The sequence below is a fragment of the Chionomys nivalis genome, chromosome 7 (assembly GCF_950005125.1).
Source record: "Chionomys nivalis chromosome 7, mChiNiv1.1, whole genome shotgun sequence".
In the NCBI taxonomy this organism is placed as follows: domain Eukaryota; kingdom Metazoa; phylum Chordata; class Mammalia; order Rodentia; family Cricetidae; genus Chionomys; species Chionomys nivalis.
In genome coordinates, this window is record NC_080092.1 from 50,530,931 (window position 1) to 50,551,300 (window position 20,370).

At 44.3% G+C, this 20,370-nt stretch overlaps 1 protein-coding gene and 3 non-coding genes across 4 annotated transcripts in view; 3 read left to right on the top strand and 1 right to left on the bottom strand.

The window, feature by feature from the left end:
* The window catches only part of Trnad-guc (transfer RNA aspartic acid (anticodon GUC)), a 72-nt gene extending 34 nt beyond the window's left edge, over nucleotides 1–38 (top strand). The window contains exon 1 of the tRNA in view: nucleotides 1–38. This exon is cut by the window's left edge and continues 34 nt beyond it. This is a non-coding gene — a tRNA (tRNA-Asp).
* Nucleotides 39–1,743: 1,705 nt separating this feature from the next.
* Trnag-ucc (transfer RNA glycine (anticodon UCC)) lies at nucleotides 1,744–1,815 on the bottom strand. Its single transcript has one exon. It is a non-coding gene; the product is annotated as a tRNA-Gly (tRNA).
* Nucleotides 1,816–2,315: 500 nt separating this feature from the next.
* On the top strand, nucleotides 2,316–2,387 carry Trnaw-cca (transfer RNA tryptophan (anticodon CCA)). Its single transcript has one exon. It is a non-coding gene; the product is annotated as a tRNA-Trp (tRNA).
* A 3,572-nt stretch (nucleotides 2,388–5,959) lies between these two features.
* Nucleotides 5,960–12,711, top strand: Aurkb (aurora kinase B). Its single transcript, XM_057775323.1, has 9 exons — nucleotides 5,960–5,990; nucleotides 6,228–6,299; nucleotides 7,663–7,765; nucleotides 7,873–7,924; nucleotides 8,107–8,298; nucleotides 8,488–8,626; nucleotides 8,710–8,858; nucleotides 11,665–11,839; nucleotides 12,275–12,711. The coding sequence occupies exons 2-9, from the start codon at nucleotides 6,252–6,254 to the stop codon at nucleotides 12,446–12,448; spliced, it is 1,032 nt and encodes a 343-aa protein (XP_057631306.1). The 5' UTR covers nucleotides 5,960–5,990; nucleotides 6,228–6,251; the 3' UTR covers nucleotides 12,449–12,711.
* Nucleotides 12,712–20,370: the final 7,659 nt, after the last annotated feature.

The following is a 20,370-nucleotide window of genomic DNA, read 5'->3' on the forward strand; positions in this document are numbered from 1 at the left end:
TCACGCGGGAGACCGGGGTTCGATTCCCCGACGGGGAGAAGCGAGATATTTTGTTCCGCAATCCCAGTAAACCCTGCGCACTGCCATTCGTTGCTTAAATTGAGGGATTTGCTTACTAGACTTCTGGCTTCGTAATATGATTCCTCTGCAACTCTTTTACCCCGCTATCTCTAGATATAATAGAAAGTATACTTACAATATGCCAATGACGTGATATTATCCGAGAAGGGACATGTCAAAGTTTTCGTTCACCTATTGTCCAAAAGGGATTATGCTACAGAATAATCCTATTTATCATATCCAAAGTATTCTTTTTCGCAGGCTTTTTCTGAGCCTTTTACCACTCAAGCCTAGTACGTACACACGACCTAGGGGGTTGTTGACCGCCAACAGGTTTTGTTCCACTACACCCTCTAGAAGTCCCTCTGCTCAACACATTGGCCCTCTGGAATCAGGAGTCTGTTACATGAGCTCACCACGGCCTGGATAGAGGGCGAACGTAATAATATAAATCAAGCCCTGCTAATTACAATCCTACTCGGAGTTTACTTTACTATCCTACAAGCCTCAGAATATTTCGAAACCCCATTCTCCATCTCAGATGGAGTCTGTGGATCAACTTACTTTAAACAGCAATAAGCTTCCACAGCCTACACGTAACTATTGGATCTACTTTTCTTACTATCTAACTCCTTCGACAACTAAAATTCCATTTCACATCCAAACACCACTTTGGCTTTGAAGCAGCAGCCTGATACTGACTTTTCCTATACGTCTCTGTCTATTGAAGAGGAGCTTACTTTCTTAGTATAACCAGTACATCTGACTTCCAACCAGTTAGCTCTAGAATTATCTTAGAAGAAAGTAATTAACATACTATTAGTTCTATTAATTAACATCACCTTATCTATAATTCTAATTTTAGTAGCCTTCTTACTGCCTCATCTAAATTTATATACAGAAAAAGCAAACCCTTATGAATCGGGTTTGACCCAATAAACTCCATTCTCTATAAAATTTTTCCTAGTAGCAATTGCATTTCTATTATTTGACTTAGAGATTTCCCCACTGCTACCCCTACCACAAACCTTACAAATCTCCAACCTAAATTCCACAGCCCTAATTGCATTTATTCTAATCACTATTTTAGCCCTAGGCCTCGCCTATGAATGATCCCAAAAAAGTCTAGAATGAACAGAATAATTGGTAATTAGTTTAATTAAAATTAATGATTTCCACTCATTAGATTATGATCTTCATCATAATTACCAAAATGACATCTGCAGTTTTTAATATATTACCCTAGCCTTTATCTTCTCATTCCTAGGAACACCAATATTTCGGTCCCACCTTATATCAACCTTACTATGCCTAGAAGGGATGATACTTTCACTTTTTATCCTAACTACAATTACTTCCCTTAATGCTCACTCAATAGTTATATTTCCAATCCCCATTGTAATTCTAGTATTCGCAGCCTGAGCTTTACTGGTTAAAATCTCAAAGAATGTGGAGGCTGATTCAACCTTTGCTTTGGCCCTCCCCAGGCATCTGGGTCCGGATTTGTCCTGCAACCCGAGCAGAGTCAGTGTTTCTACACAGGGAGAAAGTACAGGACGCATGTTGCAGGAACCTGGGGGCCGGAGTGACAAGGAGTGACAAGCGTGGACACCAAGACCTGGGAGATAAAGGTTTCTCTGGGACAGCAAGGGGGAAAAAAAAAAAAAAAGGAAAAGTACGAACTGCGTTGGCCGGGAATCGAACCCGGGTCAACTGCTTGGAAGGCAGCTATGCTCACCACTATACCACCAACGCAGATGAGGAACAGACTTGCTATGATCCTATTTATATTTATTTTCTCGCGTACCTTTTTGGTGCTACTGTGTTAAACTGTATGATTATATCAAAAGTACGAGTAAGAAAAACAAGATTTAGAGAAACTAAATGAGATGAATTTTGTTTTGCTTTGGTTTTTGTCATGAGCACAGTTGGAATTAAATCTAAAACTCTGTTTGGAATCAGTGACACCATAATGACATCATCCCTAGGGGGAAAAAAAATCGTTCCAAACGTATTAAGTCTCTTCTCTGAGTGAGTTTAGTGTAGTCCAAGACTAAAGAAACTGCCTTTCTGCCAAACGTACCAAAGCACATTTCATCGTTCAACCGCAGTCATTTCCACGTGAACACGCGCCTCCCTCGGTCCAAGGACCGTGCGAGCAAAGCCCGAGACCGAGCCTGAAGAGACAGACACACTCCGTGCTCACTACGGTGAGACATCAGTTCACCACACCCGTCGACTGAGAGCGCCACGGAGGCCTCGTGGCGCAACGGTAGCGCGTCTGACTCCAGATCAGAAGGTTGCGTGTTCAAATCACGTCGGGGTCATCAAGTGTCCTAATTTTCTAGTTATGTATGTATGACAAAACTTTAGTGGTCGGGTCCTAATCATTACACCTTTTTCAGGTTTCTGTTGAAATATTCATGCCTCTAGTTTTAAACATTTAGATAACCTAACAGTAATTGTTAATTAGCAGTCCCCATCCAACTCGTGCTCAGAAAATATATTTATGGTAATAAATATTCCTTTTTCGGATAAACTGAAGTAATAATTAATCACTTTAAAAACTATAATAGCTGAGCGGGGGGTGGCGCACGCCCTTAATCCAGCACTCGGGAGGCAGAGGCTGGCGGATCTCTGTGAATTCGATGCTACCTGGTCTACAAGAGCTAGTTCCAGACTGTAATTATCCCAAACCACTTTTTTTCGCCTTGGACTGCTTAATTTATGTCTACTGGTGGGGTCCACAATTTTGCCCCGTTATTTGTGCTCAACATCTGTATGAAAAATATAATTTTATATTCTTTATAGTTAGAGCGACAACCTAAAGTTTTATGACAATCATGTAAAGTATTAAGCAATTTTTCTGAAGTTGGAGATCTGGCCATCTTATTATCTGCACTTTTTCTTACTATTTAAAATGTTGCCACCAGCGTCGCTCTTCTTGCTTGTTTTTTGGTTTGTTGATTTGGGGTTTGGGACTGTTGTTGGGGTTTGCTTTTTCCGTGCGGGCTCCTGTAGCCCAGGCTGGCCTGGGAGCCCTGGGGCTGGTCTAGAACTCTTGTCCTGCCCTCTGCGACTCCCAAGCTCTGCTTCACCGGCCTAACCTTTCCTTGCCTTGACTAGATAAGATCTGGGCCGAGAATTCTGGAATTTCAGTACTGTTAAAAACCTTAGCTGTTTTTAAAGGGCTCTAGGGGCTATGAAACTTTTTCAAGCATCTCCCCCCGCCCCCAAGGGTTGCTGCCTTATCGAAAATTTAAGTCTCGTTGCTGTGTTTTTTTTTGGTGCGGCTGCCAGCGCGGAGCGCCCATCGCCATTTCTCAGAAAACTGAGGAAATCAAGACTTTCTGTTCACAGTCTGGCGGAGGGATGCGGAAGGCGTCCGTCAAGATGAAGAAGAATAAGGATAACGGGAAGTTCAAGGTTCGCTGCGGCCGGTATCTGTACACCCTGGTCATCACAGACAAGAAGGAAGAGTAGTTGAAGCCTTCAGTACCCCCGTCCCCCAGGTTTGGCAGTGAAGGAGATGAAATGAATCAGACGTAGCATTTGACTATCAAAACCTTGAAAAGCCAAAAATAAAATAAAATTTAAGTCCAATTTTTGTTTTTCTATTTTTATTTTTTCGTAACCAGTCTTGGAACTTATTGTGCAAACCAAATTGGCTTCTACTTACAGTGATTCTCCTGCCTCTGCCTCCAAAGTGCTGGGATTACAGGAGTGAATGAGACACCATGGGTGAGTCCAAATTTTTTAAAGTAGTTTTTCCCGTCTCTGATGAACTTTGTCTAGAACACAGACTATTGCATATAAATGATACTTCCCACCATACTTCCCCTAAGGTCCTGGAACCATGGACATTTTACCACCTTCAGTTTGTTTTTTAAAAGGGAAAAAAAAGCAGAACAAAAGAAAGAAGTGAAAGAGAAACCCAAGCTAGCAAACTCTTCTCGCCCAACCCACCTCCCCGTACCACACACACATGCATGGACACACATGGACACATACACACATATATATACATATGCATCCATACACACATACCTGCACACACATACACACATGCACACATACACACATGTACACATACACACATGTACACGTGTGTGGGCACATGCACAACACACACACACACCTTGTCTTCCCAGCTAGATAAATAGTTTCCCATCCTGATACTTCTTTGCTCCAGCAGCTACACTTGGTCTGTGCAGGAGGGTTTCCCCTTGGGGAATCTGGGCCTCAGAATGCTACCCACACAACAGATGCCAAGCCAACTAGAATCTTGCCCCCTTCACCGCACTCCCTCCTGGGCTTTGTCCTGTCTTGTGCCAGATCGGTCACTTTGTCACATGTACTAAGACAGGGACACACAGTCTTTGTTACGGAAGTTGCATATGCCCAATCTTTGGAGCCCCCAAAATAGTTCTGCTCCTTCCCAGGTGTGTGAAGTGTCAGCCCTTGGGAGGAAAACGGGGTAAAGTCCCTCATGGCCACCTCGATGTTACTTGGCCAGAAGAAGCTACATTTACCATTACTCAGAGATGGAATGAAAATCAAGAGCTAACTCAGTGGGAACTGCTAATTTATAGAATTTGTTTACTTGTTTGAGTAAATGGCTCAAACTGTAGCCTGGAACTCCTGGCAATCCTCCTGCCTCGGGCTCCAGAGTGCTGGAATTCCAAGCCTGATGCTAGAACTAGAAACACTAAAGGATTTTTTTAAGAGTGAAACAGTAAGGACACACAAACAGAACATCTGCAGGAGAGTGGATCTGGAGTGTGCCTAGCCAAGGAATGGCTTTTAAAACTCTTCAAACACCACAGCCATCGGGGAACCAGCACAGAAGATCCGCGGCAGAAAGCTAAACAGAGCCACCTGTCTCAAACAAAACCCAAATACAAAACGGACAAGGAGAATAGAGAACCCAAAAATACAGATCCATAGTCATGAATTCTACAACCATGGACCCAACAAACTGTCTGCCTGTCTGTCTAACCACGCATCTCATCTAATAGATTGCATCCCTGCGTCATATTTCCTCGGAGACAGCTTACTACTGTTTCACAGTATTGCCGTAGTATTTGATAGGTTATCTAGAGATTAGCTAATGAGCCCGAAAGAATTACAAACTTAATGCAAAAACTATGTCGTATACAATATTATGCCTGTTTCTAGAAGGGACCTGAGTAGTCCGGGTTTGGATATCAAAGGTTGTTCTAAAGACAATACACCAAGGATACTTAAGGAGGATTGTATATACAAAGAGTATATTAAGGGCAGCATTTAAATTCTCCTGAGAACCAAACATTTTTGTTTGTTTTTTTGTTGTCGTCGTCCCCTCCACCCCCAGACGGGGTTTCTCTGTTTAGCCTTGGCTGTCCTGGAACTCGCGTTGTAAACCAGTCTGGCCTCAAACTCACAGAGATCCACCTGTCTCTCCCTCCCGAGGTAAACAGACAGTTTAAGCGGTGGCGTCGTCGGCATAATAGATTCTCCATCTAACAGAAAACAAGAGTTTTACAGAGAGAGAGAGAGAGAGAGAGAGAGAGAGAGAGAGAGAGAGCGAGAGAGCGAGATCTGCCTGTCTCTGCCTCCCGAGTGCTGGGAAAGGCGCGAGCCACCACCGTCCACTTTAAATATTTAATTTTTTATGAACGAGAAAAAAAAAGTGTGAGGACCTTGGGACGCAGCCTCAAGATAGAGAAACAAGCCTTTTAACCCGCACCTTTTTTTTTTTTTTTTTTTTTTTTGGCATCTCAACAAGTTACGTCACCAGAGGCTTAGCCAATGACAGTGGACTTGCATGGCAGCTCAGCCAATGGGCTCAGAGCGGGTAATTTGAACGTGTCGGTGCGGGACAGCGTCTCCAACGTGCAAGCGCCCAGCCGAGCGGAAGGCGGCTGAGCCGTGGGCTCCCGAGAGCCCAGGTGATCCACGGGGTTGGGCTCCGTGGGACTGGCCATGTGTCAGCCGGGTCGCTCAGAGGGAGGGGTGCAGAGGGGGCACAGGGGGATGCGGAGAGAAGTGCAGAGGGAGCGCGGGGATGCGCCCCGACCTCGGCCTGCAACTTACTGGGCACTTCCTTCTGCCCGCTCAGGCTCGCCCTCCCCGCAGATCCACCTCCTCACCTTCCGTCTCTCACCGCTGTTGCCCTCTCTGCCCAGCTCTCCTTCGGCTTTTCCTGGAGAATGGCTCAGAAGGAGAACGCCTACCCCTGGCCCTACAGCTCGCTGAAGGTAAGGTCCTGGCCACATTCCTCGCCCCACCTCCCCCGGAAGGCGAGATGGGTGGAGGGCCCTGCTGCTGGCCGTCTGCCCTGCATTTCGGACGCGTTCCCTGAAAGGTTGCATGCAGAGCCCAGTCTGATCACTTGCAGCCTTATCGTGTCAGATGCTGCCAACTGAATCTGAGGGCTTCTGTAGAGCCGAGATGCATGTCACCTACAAATAATAGCTGGGACTGAGCAAGCAGCAGCACTGTGCTTTCGGACCGTGAGTCCCATCCTCCAGGCTGAAAAAACCAGCTCCACAGAAGTTAGACTGTAGAATAGAAAGCTAATGCTTAAAAGGTCCAGGTCTGTCTCATATTTATTTGTGGGGCTGGTTATCAAACCCAGAGCCTTGAGTTTTGATGTACCATTGAGCTACACTCCAGCCCTGGAATTGATCTTAAAGAGTGGTTGGGACTAAGGATCCAAATAGATTTGAAATGGTGTGTGTGTGTGTCTCTGTGTGTGTGTAGGCACACTGGCTCCTTCACACCTATAATACAGCACACCTGTAGTGAGCTTGGCAAAATAATGGGACCCTGTGCCCGCCCCCAAAATGAAGAACCCTTCACAGGCTGTTCCCTGTTGGTGGGACCTGGGCATCCTGGACAGTCCATCTGTTTCCTTGTCCCTGCACCGAGCACTGCCGAATCTGAATGAGACACACTGTTACATTTACCCTGGTCACTCCCAGAAGAAATCCTCTATTACAAAGAGAAGTGGAAAGGGGAGAGATGGCCAAGGCCGTCTGTGTCCCTCAGCACCGCTGGTCTGTTACTGTAAAAGATTAAATACTGATGTCACAACTTGGTGAGCTCAGGCTCTTATGAGAGCCTGGATGAATGGGTTGTGTGTAGAATTATCTGGACAGTGCCATGCTTGAGAAGGTGGTGTGGGCCAGAGCCAGGGGAATTGTTAGATGTCAGAGTCCATCTTTTTTCCCCTTGGCTTGGGTTGTTTTTTCATTCGTTCATTTACTTTGCTCTTTTCGGTTTTTGTTGTTTTGTTTGTGTGTGTGTGTGTGGGGGGGGTGATGTTAAAAACAAGGTCTTATTTAGCTCACACTGGCCTTAAACTGACTGTTGAGGATTGTCTTGAACTCTTAAGCGCTGGGGTTACAGATGTGTGCCAGCACACGGGGCTCTCAAGCTGTTTCTTAATTTCCCCTTTCTTATGGAGCAAGAGCAGAACTTTGGGGCTAGGTAGCCAGCCAAATGACGGTGTGTCTCTATTGCTCTTTGAACTGTGAGTGGATGATTGGTAGCTGAAATGCTGCTTCCAGCTAGGCCTCAGGGACAAGGACACCCTCAGAGCCACCCTTTGCTCCTCAGTCTCATTCGGGCCTGAACACCCTGCCCCAGAGAGTGCTGCGGAAGGAGCCTGCTGTGACATCTACGCTTGCCCTCATGAACCGGACCAGTGGCCAGTGCGCAGGTACCCGGGACAGTGGGGAGAACTGGCCCAAGGGGACTGGAACCTCAGAGAGGGTATAAGGTAAGAATGCCAGAGGAGGAACTCAACATGCCTGCTCTCTCCTTTAGCCGCCCCTGGCCAGAAGCTGTCTGAAAATGTCAGTCGGGGCCCCACTGCCTTGTAAGTACCCCAGAGCAGGTAGGGGAGCTTGAACAGTGGTTGGTGGGGCTGGAATGGCAAAGTTAAGGGGGTTAGGGATGGAGAAACGTGCAGATGATCGAGGACCGAGGAATCAAACACCTTGAGGATCTAAGCCAGCCGTGCACTGAGCTAGCACCTTCCCCCCTGCTTTTTTTAATCAGGCGGACCCTCACTATTGACGACTTTGAGATTGGGCGTCCTCTGGGCAAAGGCAAATTTGGAAATGTGTATTTGGCCCGGGAGAAGAAAAGCCAGTTCATTGTGGCGCTCAAGATCCTCTTCAAGTCTCAGATTGAGAAGGAGGGAGTGGAGCACCAGCTGCGCCGAGAGATCGAAATCCAGGCGCATCTGAAGTATGCCGCTCGCCCCGACCACGGCCCCTCTGCAACCTAATGGCGTCACGTTCCTCTTTCTGCAGTCCCAACCCTGTCTGATACAATGGGCCCACCTGCCCAGCTCCTCCTTACTACTCCCACCCCGATCTAGGTCTCTGCCCTCTGTCTCCTAAACGCCAACCGAAGCTTCCTCTCTCTTTGCCCCAGACATCCCAACATTCTTCAGCTCTACAACTACTTCTACGACCGGCGGAGGATCTACTTGATACTGGAATATGCCCCGCGTGGGGAGCTCTACAAGGAACTACAGAAGAACCGAACTTTCGACGAGCAGCGGACAGCCACGGTGAGGACCCAGTGTGGGCTGTGAGGCCGGGGCTGTTGGTGGAAGTGAAGGCCTGTTTGACCTTCTGTTGTGGACCCTCGCAGATCATGGAGGAGCTGTCAGATGCCCTGATGTACTGCCACAAGAAGAAGGTCATTCACAGAGACATAAAACCTGAGAATCTGCTGTTAGGTCTCCAGGGGGAGCTGAAGATTGCGGACTTCGGCTGGTCTGTGCATGCCCCCTCCCTGAGGTATGGTGGGGCTAGGGACTGTCCCTGGTGTGCAGCTGTGATATTCTGTATAAAACTTCTGTAGCCGGTCGGTGGTGGCGCAGGCCTTTAATCCCAGCACTTAGGAGATAGGCAGGCCAGCCTGGTCTACAGAGCGAGTTTCAGAATAGCCAGGACCGTTGCACAGAGAAACCCTGTTTCAAAGAACAAAATAAAAACATCTCGTTTCTCAGGCTGGAGTTTGTCTCCCTGCAATATAGACATAGTGATATTTTGGGGGGTTTGGGTTTTTTTTTTTTTTTTTTGCTTTTTTTTTTTTTTGCTTTGTTTTGGTTTTTGAGACAAGGTTTCTCTGTAGCTTTGGTACCTGTCCTGGAACTAGCTCTTGTAGACCAGGCTGGCCTCGAAATCACAGAGATCCGCCTGCCTCTGCCTCCCGAGTGCTGGGATTAAAGGTGCACGCCACCACCACCTGGCTTGACATAGCGATATCTTTACAGAAATAGGTGACGCTATGATTCATGCCCTCAATTTTCTAATCTTTTCTATTAAATATTGGGCCCTCTCTCACCACATCATTGTGAAAACTCCCACGATGACTGATTAGAACTGAGACAGGGTCCTATGTAAATGGCTTCAGACTCACTGTGTAGCCAAAGTTCACCATGCTTGCCTTTACTTCCAAACACAGTAAGATTACAGGCTTGTGTCACTCTGTCAAGTCTACCCCTGCCAACCCTGTTCATTAAGGAAATATGGCCTCGCTGTGTTGCCCAGGCTGTCCAAATGAGTGTCTGGTATCACAGGCACACGCTGCCATGCCTGGTTACCTATGTCACATTTTATTTGGTTTTGTGTGCTTGCGGTATTGAGGATGGAACCCAGGGCATTGCCTATGCTAGGCAAATGCTCTCAGTGAGCCACACCCCTCAACACCTCTTCTCGGTGTTTTAACTTTTGTCTTTTTTTTTTTTTTTTTTTTTTTTTTTTGAGACAGGGTTTCTCTCTAACCCTGGCTATCCTGGAACTCAATTTTAGACAGGGCTGGCCTCAAGCTCATAGAGCTCCGCCTGCCTTTGCCTCCCAAGTGATGGGACTAAAGATGTGCGCCACCACCGCCCAGCTTTAATAAGCATTTTTTGATGATTTATGTGCTTTGGTGTTTTGTCTGCCTGTATGTCTGTGTGGTGTGAGAGTGTCAGATCTTGGAGTAATAGACAGCTCTGAGTTGCCATGTGGGTGCTGGGAATTGAATTTGGGTCCTTCAGTCAGTGCTCTTAACTACTGAACTCTCCCCCACCCACCCACCTTCCCAGTTCTTAGACAGGATTTTACCTGGGAGCCCAAACTGGCCTCAGACTGACAATTTACCTCAGCCACCCAAATGCTGGGATAAGCCAGGTGACTCATGCCTTTCAATCCAGCCCTAAGGAGGTGGATCTCTCTGAGGTCGAGGCTGGTCCGTTCTACCTAGTGAGTTCCTGGCCAGCCAAACCTATGTTATAAAGAGACCCTATCGCCGGGCGGTGGTGGCGCACGCCTTTAATCCCAGCACTCGGGAGGCAGAGGCAGGCGGATCTCTGTGAGTTCGAGACCAGCCTGGTCTACAGAGCTAGTTCCAGGACAGGCTCCAAAACCACAGAGAAACCCTGTCTCGAAAAACCAAAAAAAAAAAAAAAAAAAAAAAGAGAGACCCTATCTCAGAAGAAACAAAACAAAAATTTAGCATGTATTGGGATTAGAGGTGTACATCACAGCATCTGCTGACTGCATCATGTTTAATGCTCCGTGGTGTTGCACAGTGAAAATGTGATCTGATTTATTTAAGTAGCATGTGCTTGCTGGGTGTTAGAGATATTTTCTGTTGTTTTTCTTTGAAATGAGCATTGTCCTCATCTCTGATTGTTTTATTTTTTAATTTATTGAGATTAAAATAGCTGGATAGTGGAGGTGCATACCTTTAATCCCAGCACTCGGGAGGCAGAGGCAGGCAGATCTCTGAGATGGAAGCCAGCCTGGTCTACAGAGTGAGTTCCAGGATAGCCAGGTCTACACACAGAAACTGTGTCTCAAAAAACTAAAAAAAACAAAATGATGGAGGAGTTACTTTCATTGGTTAATAAAAAAACTGCCTTGGCCCATTTGATAGGCCAACCCTTAGGTGGGTGGAATAAACAGACAGAATGCTGGGAGAAAGAAGCCGAGTCAGGCAGTCACCATGATTCTCCCACTCCAGACACATGCAGGTTAAGATCTTTCCTGGTAAGCCAGCTCGTGGTGCTACACAGAATATTAGAAATGGGTTAGATCAATATGTAAGAGCTAGCCAATAAGAGGTTAAAACTAATGGGCCAAGCAGTGTTTAAAAGAATACAGTTTCCGGCCGGGCGGTGGTGGTGCACGCCTTTAATCCCAGCACTTGGGAGGCAGAGGCAGGCAGATCTCTGTGAGTTCGAGACCAGCCTGGTCTACAAGAGCTAGTTCCAGGACAGGCTCCAAAAACCACAGAGAAACCCTGTCTCGAAAAACCAAAAAAAAAAAAAAAAAAAAAAAAAAAGAATACAGTTTCCGTGTAATTATTTCGGGTATAAAGCTAGCCGGGTGGCGGGGCGCAGCCCGCCGCTCACAACAACAAAATGAGATACTGCATTAGTGCAGCCATGCTGGAGCCATGTGTGCCTATCTCGGACACTCTGACTTATACCATTACCACATCCTATTCCAGGACTGTCTGACTTAGATGGACAACCCCCCCCCCCAGTGCATCCTGGGGTCTCAGGCTGCCTACTGATTTCTGGTACCCTACCCACTTTCCTCATCCCACCAGGAGGAAGACCATGTGTGGCACCCTGGACTATCTGCCCCCAGAGATGATTGAGGGGCGTATGCATAACGAAATGGTAGACCTATGGTGCATTGGGGTGCTCTGCTATGAACTGCTGGTGGGAAACCCTCCCTTCGAGACTGCTAACCACAGTGAGACATACCGTCGGATTGTCAAGGTGGGATGCCTGCATGAACTCTGTGTACTGTGGCAGCCAGGGTCTGGGGTGGGCCCCATGGATTTATAGGGCTCTGCAAAGGCTCCCTGTTTGTGAGTGCTTATTTATTCCCTGAATACTTCATACAGGTATATGATGTTCCTTGATCATATCCACTGTCCTCCCCCACAACTCCCCCACCCCTCTCCAAGCCCCGCCCCCGACTCCTTTCCAACACATGCCCCACCCACTTTCAGGTCCTTTTTTTATAGCCCCCTAGACCAGTTAATGCTGCTGCCTGCATGAGTACCAGCAACCTCCCAAAGGAAAATGGCTCCCCGCCCCCTGCAGCCATCCTTTGTGGGTTATCCTGGGGGTGGGGTATGCACAACTCTCTTGATAGAATGAGTAGTCAGGGTAATACAGACAGAACCTTTCTGCCTTCCTGGTCTGCAGGTGGACCTGAAGTTCCCCCCGTCTGTGCCTGAGGGTGCCAAGGACCTCATCTCTAAACTGCTCAAGCACAACCCTTCAGAGCGGCTGCCCCTGGCCCAGGTTGCAGCTCACCCTTGGGTCCGGGCCCATTCTCAGAGGGTACTGTCTCCCTCTGCCCTTCAGCCTGGTTCTTGATTTTTGTCTCTGTCCTTTGCTTGGTTTTCTTTGTATATTTGTGTATATGTTGGGGGAGGGGAGGGTTGTTCATGACTATGCACAACTCCCTTTCTAAGGAATCTGACCCCCCTTCTGACCTCCACAGGCAAAACCAGGCTTACCTGGGGTGCACACACATGTAGACAAAACATAAAATTAAAACAGTGCAGGAGGCTGGGCGGTGGTGGAGCACGCCTTTAATCCCAGCACTTGGGAGGCAGAGGCAGGCGGATCTCTGTGAGTTCAAGACCAGCCTGGTCTACAGAGCTAGTTCCAGGACAGGCTCCAAAGCCACAGAGAAACCCTGTCTCGAAAAACCAAAAAAAAAAAAAAAACAAAAAAACAAAACAACAAAAAAAAAAACAGTGCAGGAGCGATGGCTCAGCAGTTAAAAGCACTGGCTGTTCTTCCAGAGACCCAGGAGTTCAGTGCACGGCACCCCATGGTGCTCACGGCCATCTGTAACTCCAGTCTGGGGAATCTGCAGGTGCTGGGCATGGATGTGGTACGCATACATACAGGCCAAACGCCCATACACAATTCGAAACCATATAGTCTGATTTCTTTCAATTTGCCAAATGTTGAATGTTATTTTAAAATACCATAAGCCAAAAATGAATTTAATCCAGTTTGTCTGTGAAACATGCTTAGCCTAGCCTATCTTAAATTCAGAAAAAATATGTAGCCCAAAGTATATTTTATAATAAAGTCTTAAATATTTCAAGTTTTTTTGAATACTGTATTGAGAGTAAAAAATAGTTGCTAGTCAACATTGTGAAGCCAAAACACCAAGTTAGCTGGGCATGTTGGTACATGCACTTACGGGACTGAGTCAGGAGAACTGCCACAGGTTCGAGGACAGCCTGGTCTACATAATAAGTTCCAGGAGAGGCAGTGGTGCAAGTCTGACCTTGCCTGCTCTTGGGCTCTTCTCCTCCTGTTGGGCTGCTGCCGTGTCCAACTGCAGTGTGGAAGCTTGTGCTTGGTCTTACTAGGTTTTATTTTGTTAGATTTGGTTGTTATCTCTTAGAAGCCTTGGTTGGTTGGGTTTTTGTTTGTTGCTATTTTTTTTTTTGTTGTTGTTTGTTTGTTTGTTTTGGAGACAGGGTTTCTCTTTGCTTTGGAATCTGTCCTGGATGAAAATAGCTCTATATACCAGGCTACCTGGCTGGCCTCGAACTCACAGACATTTGCCTGTCTCTGCCCCCTGAGTGTGGGATTATAGTCTTTACCACCACCGCCTGGATTTGTTTTTTGTTTTTTAAAGACAGGCTTTCTCCTGTGGTTTTGGATCTCTCTCTCTCTCTCTCTCTCTCTCTCTCTCTCTCTCTCTCTCTCTCTCTCTCTCTCTCTCTCTCTCCCAGCTGGCCTCGAATTTATAGAGATCCACCTGCCTTTACCTTCCATGTGCTGGTATTAAAGACATGCTCCACTACCACTCAGCAGCTATAATCGGTATATTGTATGAGAAAATAATCTTTTTTTTTTTGTTGTTGTTTGCTTTTTGTTTTTCAAGACAGGATTTTTCTATGTAACAGCTCTGGCTGTCCTGAAACTCATTTTGTAAACCAGTCTGACCTTGAACTCACAGAGATCTTCCTGCCTCTGCCTCCCAAGTGCTAGAATTAAAGGTGTGTGCCACCACCACTCCAAAAGAACCTATTTTTTTATAAAAAAAATTAAAGTTCTGGGTGATAGTGGTGCACGCCTTTTTCAATCCTAGTACTTGGGAGGCAGAGGAGTCTCTGAGTTCAAGGCCAGCTAGCCTGGTCTACAGAGGAAATTCCAGGACAGTCAGGGTAACACAGAGAAACTGTCTCAAAAAAAAAAAAAAAAAAAATGTTAAAGATGTCAGGTTGGTGCAGACCTTTATTCTCAGTGCTTAGGAGGCAGAGGCAAGCAGATCTGAGTTTGAGGATAGCCTGGTCTAATAGAGTAAGTTCCAGGACAGCCAAGACTACCTAGTGAGACTGTTTCAAAAAATATAATAAGTCGAGGGGACTGGAGTGATGGCTGCTCTTCCTAAGAGCACCCAGGCCACAACCAACTGTAACTTTAGTTACCTGGCAATCGACACCTGGTCTCTGAGGGCTCCAGGCACAGACATACTTGCCGGCAAAACACTCATACATTTAAAAATAAAAAATTCAACATAGGTCAAACCTGGAGCGGTGGCCCATACCTTTAATCTTAGTACACAGGAAACGGAAGCAACAGGATTACCACGTGTTCAAAGCCTGCCTTAGCTACAGGGAGAGATCAGAATTATAGAAAGCTGTACAGTCAAGGAAACTGCACAGAACGAGAAGTCTTTCCAGCTGCACACACATCTCGTGATGAATTAATAGCTAGGCTCTATTGAAGGCGCAAGTCATAAACAATCCCACACCAGTTTGGAATTGTGATTAATAGGGTGGTATTTATTTAAAAGGGAATAAACTTACAAATCACCGTCCCAGACAACAGCCCTCTACGCACGCAATTAGGAAGAAGTCTAGTCGCCGGAACCGGAGCAGGAAGTAAAGAGAGCGAGGAGGGAAGTGGCCGCTTTTTTTAAAGGGAAAGATACCACGCCCCAATGGGCTGGTATCTTGGTGGCTATTGGCTGGAGGAGCGGAAGGACCTCCCGCAACACCTCCCCCTTTTATTTAAGTAAGAGAGTTCTAAACCTACTATGAAATTATATACAATAAGTACAAATATCCTATTCTAACTAGCTTAGGTCTTATATAATAAATAGCTTGGCTAAGTCATGAGTCGAAAGTAACTACATTTATATAGTCTTCAACCCCATCGAAGATCTGAGAAGGGAAATAATGTTACCTGAGTAATTAGTAAGTGCAATCAAACAACTTCTAAAACATGCAACAAATCACAGAGACAACTAGCTACCTGGGCAATCACCCAAGGTCACGTTTGCAGCGTTGAAGCAACCAACTTTGGCTAAGGCCTAACATAACTGACACACCATTTTCAAAGGCAAGAAACTTGTCAAAACTATCTTACCCTGTCTTGGCAGGATATGACAGTCCTGTTTTTTCCATTCACAGATACTCTGTATTTCTGTCAGTGGTTGAGGTATGGGCATTTCTTTACCCAAAGGCCAGTTCAGCCAAGAAGAAAGGCTCCGGGTGGAGTGTCTTTGGTGCTCAACATTCTCTCGGGAATAGAGCGGTGTTGCCAGGAGCAATTGTGTCTCACTACCACAAAACTCTGAGTTAGATTAAAGGCCATTTTCTACAGCTCTTTGAAGAGGTTGAAGATTATCTATCTATACTGAGTATAATCTCTATGTATCTAAAGAACCTGATTAGTCTAATTATAAATGACAAACTTAGAATACTATTGATCTATATAATTCTCAATACCTATCTAACTTAAAGACTAAGACAATAAATAACTGTGAAACAAATGAGGACAATGACCTCCAAATATAAGCAATGTACAAATATACATTGCAGTATGGTAAATATATATCAATACACAAGCAATATGTAAATATCTTAATCAGAGGTAGAAATGTACACTGCAATATGGTAAATATATACAATATATATCAATACAATATATGTCAATACATAAAAAATGTTTTTAAACAGAGGTAGAAACATGCATGCATACAATAGTCAATATAATTTCACTTTGTATCAATATATAAGAATCGATACCAATACATTTGTCTCAAAACAATAACTCACAAGTACCAACAAGTACCAATCTATTATCCCTCTTTTTTTTTTTTTTTTTTCAAATGATCCCTGAGCTTATTATAAAATTCCTTCCCCAACCCTCAACCATATACCAATTTATAATCAACCCCTAAATGATGTCCCTAAACCCAAGGGCAAACTTTACTGGGAGAGGGGACGTCGTCCTCTAGAGTTACTTCCAGCTGTCATGGGGGCGACGTTCTTTCTGGGGGATCCTGTGAAAGTAAAATGATGGTTAAATTTCAAGATCGATGTCTTTTAAAATTGCAAATAGTCTCTGAGTATTTTGTGCAGGTCTGGCCAGAATGTTGTATAAGAGGTGCACCATTTCAGCTAACCAAGTTGGGATCGTCTTGTGCAGCTGGTACCCAAAACAGGTCTTGTAGTAGCGCTATCGGTATCATGACGTCATATCAACCAGGTGGAGTCGTTGTTATGGGGCCCCATCTTCTTCCTGGAAACTTTAAATGTCACTTCAGGAAAAACTCATTGTTCATTGTGAAAAACTTAAACATCAATCATATAGACATACACACACACACATACACACACACACATATATTCAATGAAAGGAATGATAGATATATTCAATGAAAAGTATGATAGATATGAAGAAAAGCAAAGATGTTTTCTAAACTCATATTTCTTTCTGTCCCCTATCATGGCTCTTGACATGAGACAGAAACTCCAGAAACTCTGGGTTTTTCTCTTACCAACAGGCTTGGAATTGGAGAGGGACTGAGCCAGAGTCCAACTTCAAAACCAGCTCTATAAATTTAGAAATATGGTTTAGTATATTTTACTTACACAACTTATTCAGTTTTCTTAATAGTTCCTATTGGGCAAGTATTTTTCCATCTGTCAGTATCCAAACATCCAGGATCCCTTGAATTTTTCAAAGATGAGTGTTTTCCTGTGGAGATAAGAACAGAACCCTGCCCCCATTCTATATGTTTTTCTTACCACCTGTAGGAATATCATCATTGTGGATGAGTTGTCATTTCTCCTTTCCAAGAGGTTTCTCCTCTTCAAATCGAACCTTTATTAATTTTGATGGTATCCACAATTTTTCTTCTCCTGTGGAAACAAGAGCAAAACCCCTTCCCCAACGTAGCACATCTCCTGGCTTCCATTGAGAGGTCAGCACATCTTTGAAATAAATTGGTTGATTTAGTTCAGCAGACTTTTCCATTATCCAATGTCTTTCTGCTGCTGTCGTTCCTTTCTCATTAGCGTTAAGAAAATTCAAGGTCAATAAAGCATTATGTAATCTATTTCTGGGGGTATTTTCGGTCCCTTTCTGTTTGTTCAGCATATCCTTTATAGTACGATTTGATCTTTCTATAACTGCCTGACCTGTGGGATTATGTGGTATACCTGTAATGTGTTTTATATTATAATAAGCAAAAAAGCGTTTCATTTTCTTAGATACATATGCTGGACCATTGTCTGTCTTTATTTGTGCAGGTATTCCCATGATGGCCATAACTTCCAATAGATGTGTGATTACTGAATCAGCCTTTTCTGAGCTCAGGGCAGTAGCCCATTGAAAACCTGAATACGTGTCTATGGTGTGGTGTACATATTTTAATTTACCAAATTCCATAAAGTGGAACACATCCATCTGCCAGATTTCATTTCTCTTAGTACCCTTTGGGTTACTCCCTGCAGGCAACGGTGTTTGATTATAGAAGGAACAAGTAGGACATCTCTTTATAATGTCCTTAGCTTGTTGCCATGTAATGGAAAATTCTTTCTTTAGGCCTTTACTATTGACATGATGCTTCTTATGAAATTCTGAGGCCTGCAACACGCTTCCAATCAATAATTGATCAATCTCAGCGTTGCCTTGTGCTAGAGGACCAGGCAGACCTGTATGGGACCGGATGTGTGTTATGTACATCGGACAAAGCCTGTTCCTGATTATGTCTTGTACCTGGATAAACAATGAAGTCAACTCTGTGTCATCTGGTATAAATTCAGCAGTTTCAATATGCAAGATAACTCTTTCTGCATATTGTGAATCTGTAACTATATTAAGAGGTTCTTTAAAATCCCTTAGCACCATAAGAATGGCATATAATTCTGCCTTCTGGACAGAATTATAAGGGCTTTGTTCCACCTTACTCAATTCATCTGACTTATAACCTGCTTTCCCTGATTTATTTGCATCAGTATAGAATGTACGGGCTCCAGTTATTGGAGCATCACGTACAATTCTAGGAAGAATCCAAGAAGTTCTCTTTATTAGGTTAAGTCTACCACTTTTGGGATAGTTGCTATTAATTTCTCCCAAAAAATTAGCACAAGCTCTTTGCCATGGTTCATTGTCTTCCCATAACTTTTTTATTTCTTCAGTAGTAAAAGGCACTATAATTTCTGCTGGGTCTATACCTGCTAGTTGACGAAGTCTCAGTTTACCCTTTATAATTAATTCAGAGACTTTTTCCACATAAGTTTTTAATTTTTTACTTGGTTTATTAGGTATAAATATCCACTCTAAAATAATATCTTCCCTCTGCATTAGAATCCCTGTAGGAGAAATTCTGGAAGGCAATATGACTAGGATGCAGCTAAGATTTGGGTTCACCCTATCCACATGTGCCTCCTGTAATTTTTCCTCAATCATTGTCAGTTCCTTTTCTGCTTCAGCTGTCAGTTTTCTTGGACTATTCAAATCTTTATCACCATCTAAGGTTTTGTTTAAATGAACTATTAGATCAGGTGTTATCCCAACAGCTGGTCGTAGACTGGAAATGTCTCCTAACAATCTTTGGAAATCATTAAGAGTCTTTAACCTGTCTCGCCTAATTTGTGCCTTTTGCGTTTTAATTTTCTCTAACCCTATTCTGTAACCTAGGTAATTAATAGAATTTCCTCTTTGAATCTTTTCAGGGGCAATTTGTAATCCCCACCTAGGCAAGACTTTCTTTACTTCTTCAAACATCCTTTCTAAAGTATCTTTATTTGAATCAGATAACAAGATGTCATCCATGTAATGGTAAATTATGGACTTGGGGAATTGTTTACGAATTATTTCCAATGGCTTACTTACAAAATATTGGCACAATGTAGGACTATTGAGCATACCCTGTGGGAGGACAGTCCATTGATATCTCCTATTAGGCTGAGAATTATTATAAGTAGGCACTGTGAAGGCAAATTTTTCTCTATCCTTTTCTTGTAATGGTATGGTGAAAAAACAATCTTTCAAATCAATAACTATAAGAGGCCATCCTTTTGGTAATAGAGAAGGCAAAGGAATTCCAGATTGTAGTGGGCCCATAGGTTGAATTACCTTGTTGACAGCTCTTAAATCTGTCACCATTCTCCATTTACCGGATTTCTTTTTTACAACAAACACAGGAGAATTCCAAGGGCTGGTTGATTCTTCAATATGTTGAGCATCTAGTTGCTCTTGCACCAGCTGTTCCAATGCCTGTAATTTATCTTCAGCTAGAGGCCACTGTTTGATCCATATTGGCTTCTCAGTTAGCCATTTTAAAGGTAGGGCTGTTGGTACCTCTAAAGGTTTGGTATTTGCTGTATGTTCTTGTACAGCCTGAATGGCTGGTGACCTTTTCCCATAATATCTCATCATGTCCTTCCCAGAATTATGAGTTCCTGGAACTACAGGAATGTTAATCTGGGTATTCCATTGCTGTAGCAGGTCGCGGCCCCATAAATTTATTGCGATATTGGCAATATATGGCCTTAGTCTTCCTATTTGCCCTTCAGGCCCTATGCATTCAACCCATCTTGTGCTTTGTTTTACACGAGATAGGGTTCCAATTCCCAGGAACTGAACATCTACCTCTTGAAGAGGCCAATTCGGATGCCAAGATTCTGGGGTAATGATACTTACATCCGCACCTGTGTCCAATAAGCCTTCAATAAAAGTGCCATTTATACAGACTCTTAGCTTTGGTCTTTGATCATTAATAGAAGTCTGCCAAAATATACGTTTACTCTGTCCTACTGGGTTTTTTGACTCATCCTCCATGCGTAATTCATCATTTAGACCAGTAATATTTTTTACAGCAGAAATTGGAGCTTTTAATTTTCTTGGTGAGGCACGTTCTCTACTGTGACTGGGAATGACTGGGCCACTGTTGGCTTGGGGGCCTGCGAGAGGCCCCTCAAGGAGTTTCCCGACTGTATCGGGTTGCCTTGTCTGTCTGTTGTTGACCT

What these genes read in the sequence shown, in the direction of transcription:
- Aurkb (XM_057775323.1), top strand. Translation starts at nt 6,252, where the DNA reads ATGGCTCAGAAGGAGAACGCCTACCCCTGGCCCTACAGCTCGCTGAAG. An exon ending in GAAATCCAGGCGCATCTGAA is followed by an intron (nt 8,299 to 8,487) that starts GTATGCCGCTCG and finishes TCTTTGCCCCAG; the next exon opens with ACATCCCAACATTCTTCAGC. An exon ending in GTGCATGCCCCCTCCCTGAG is followed by an intron (nt 8,859 to 11,664) that starts GTATGGTGGGGC and finishes TCATCCCACCAG; the next exon opens with GAGGAAGACCATGTGTGGCA.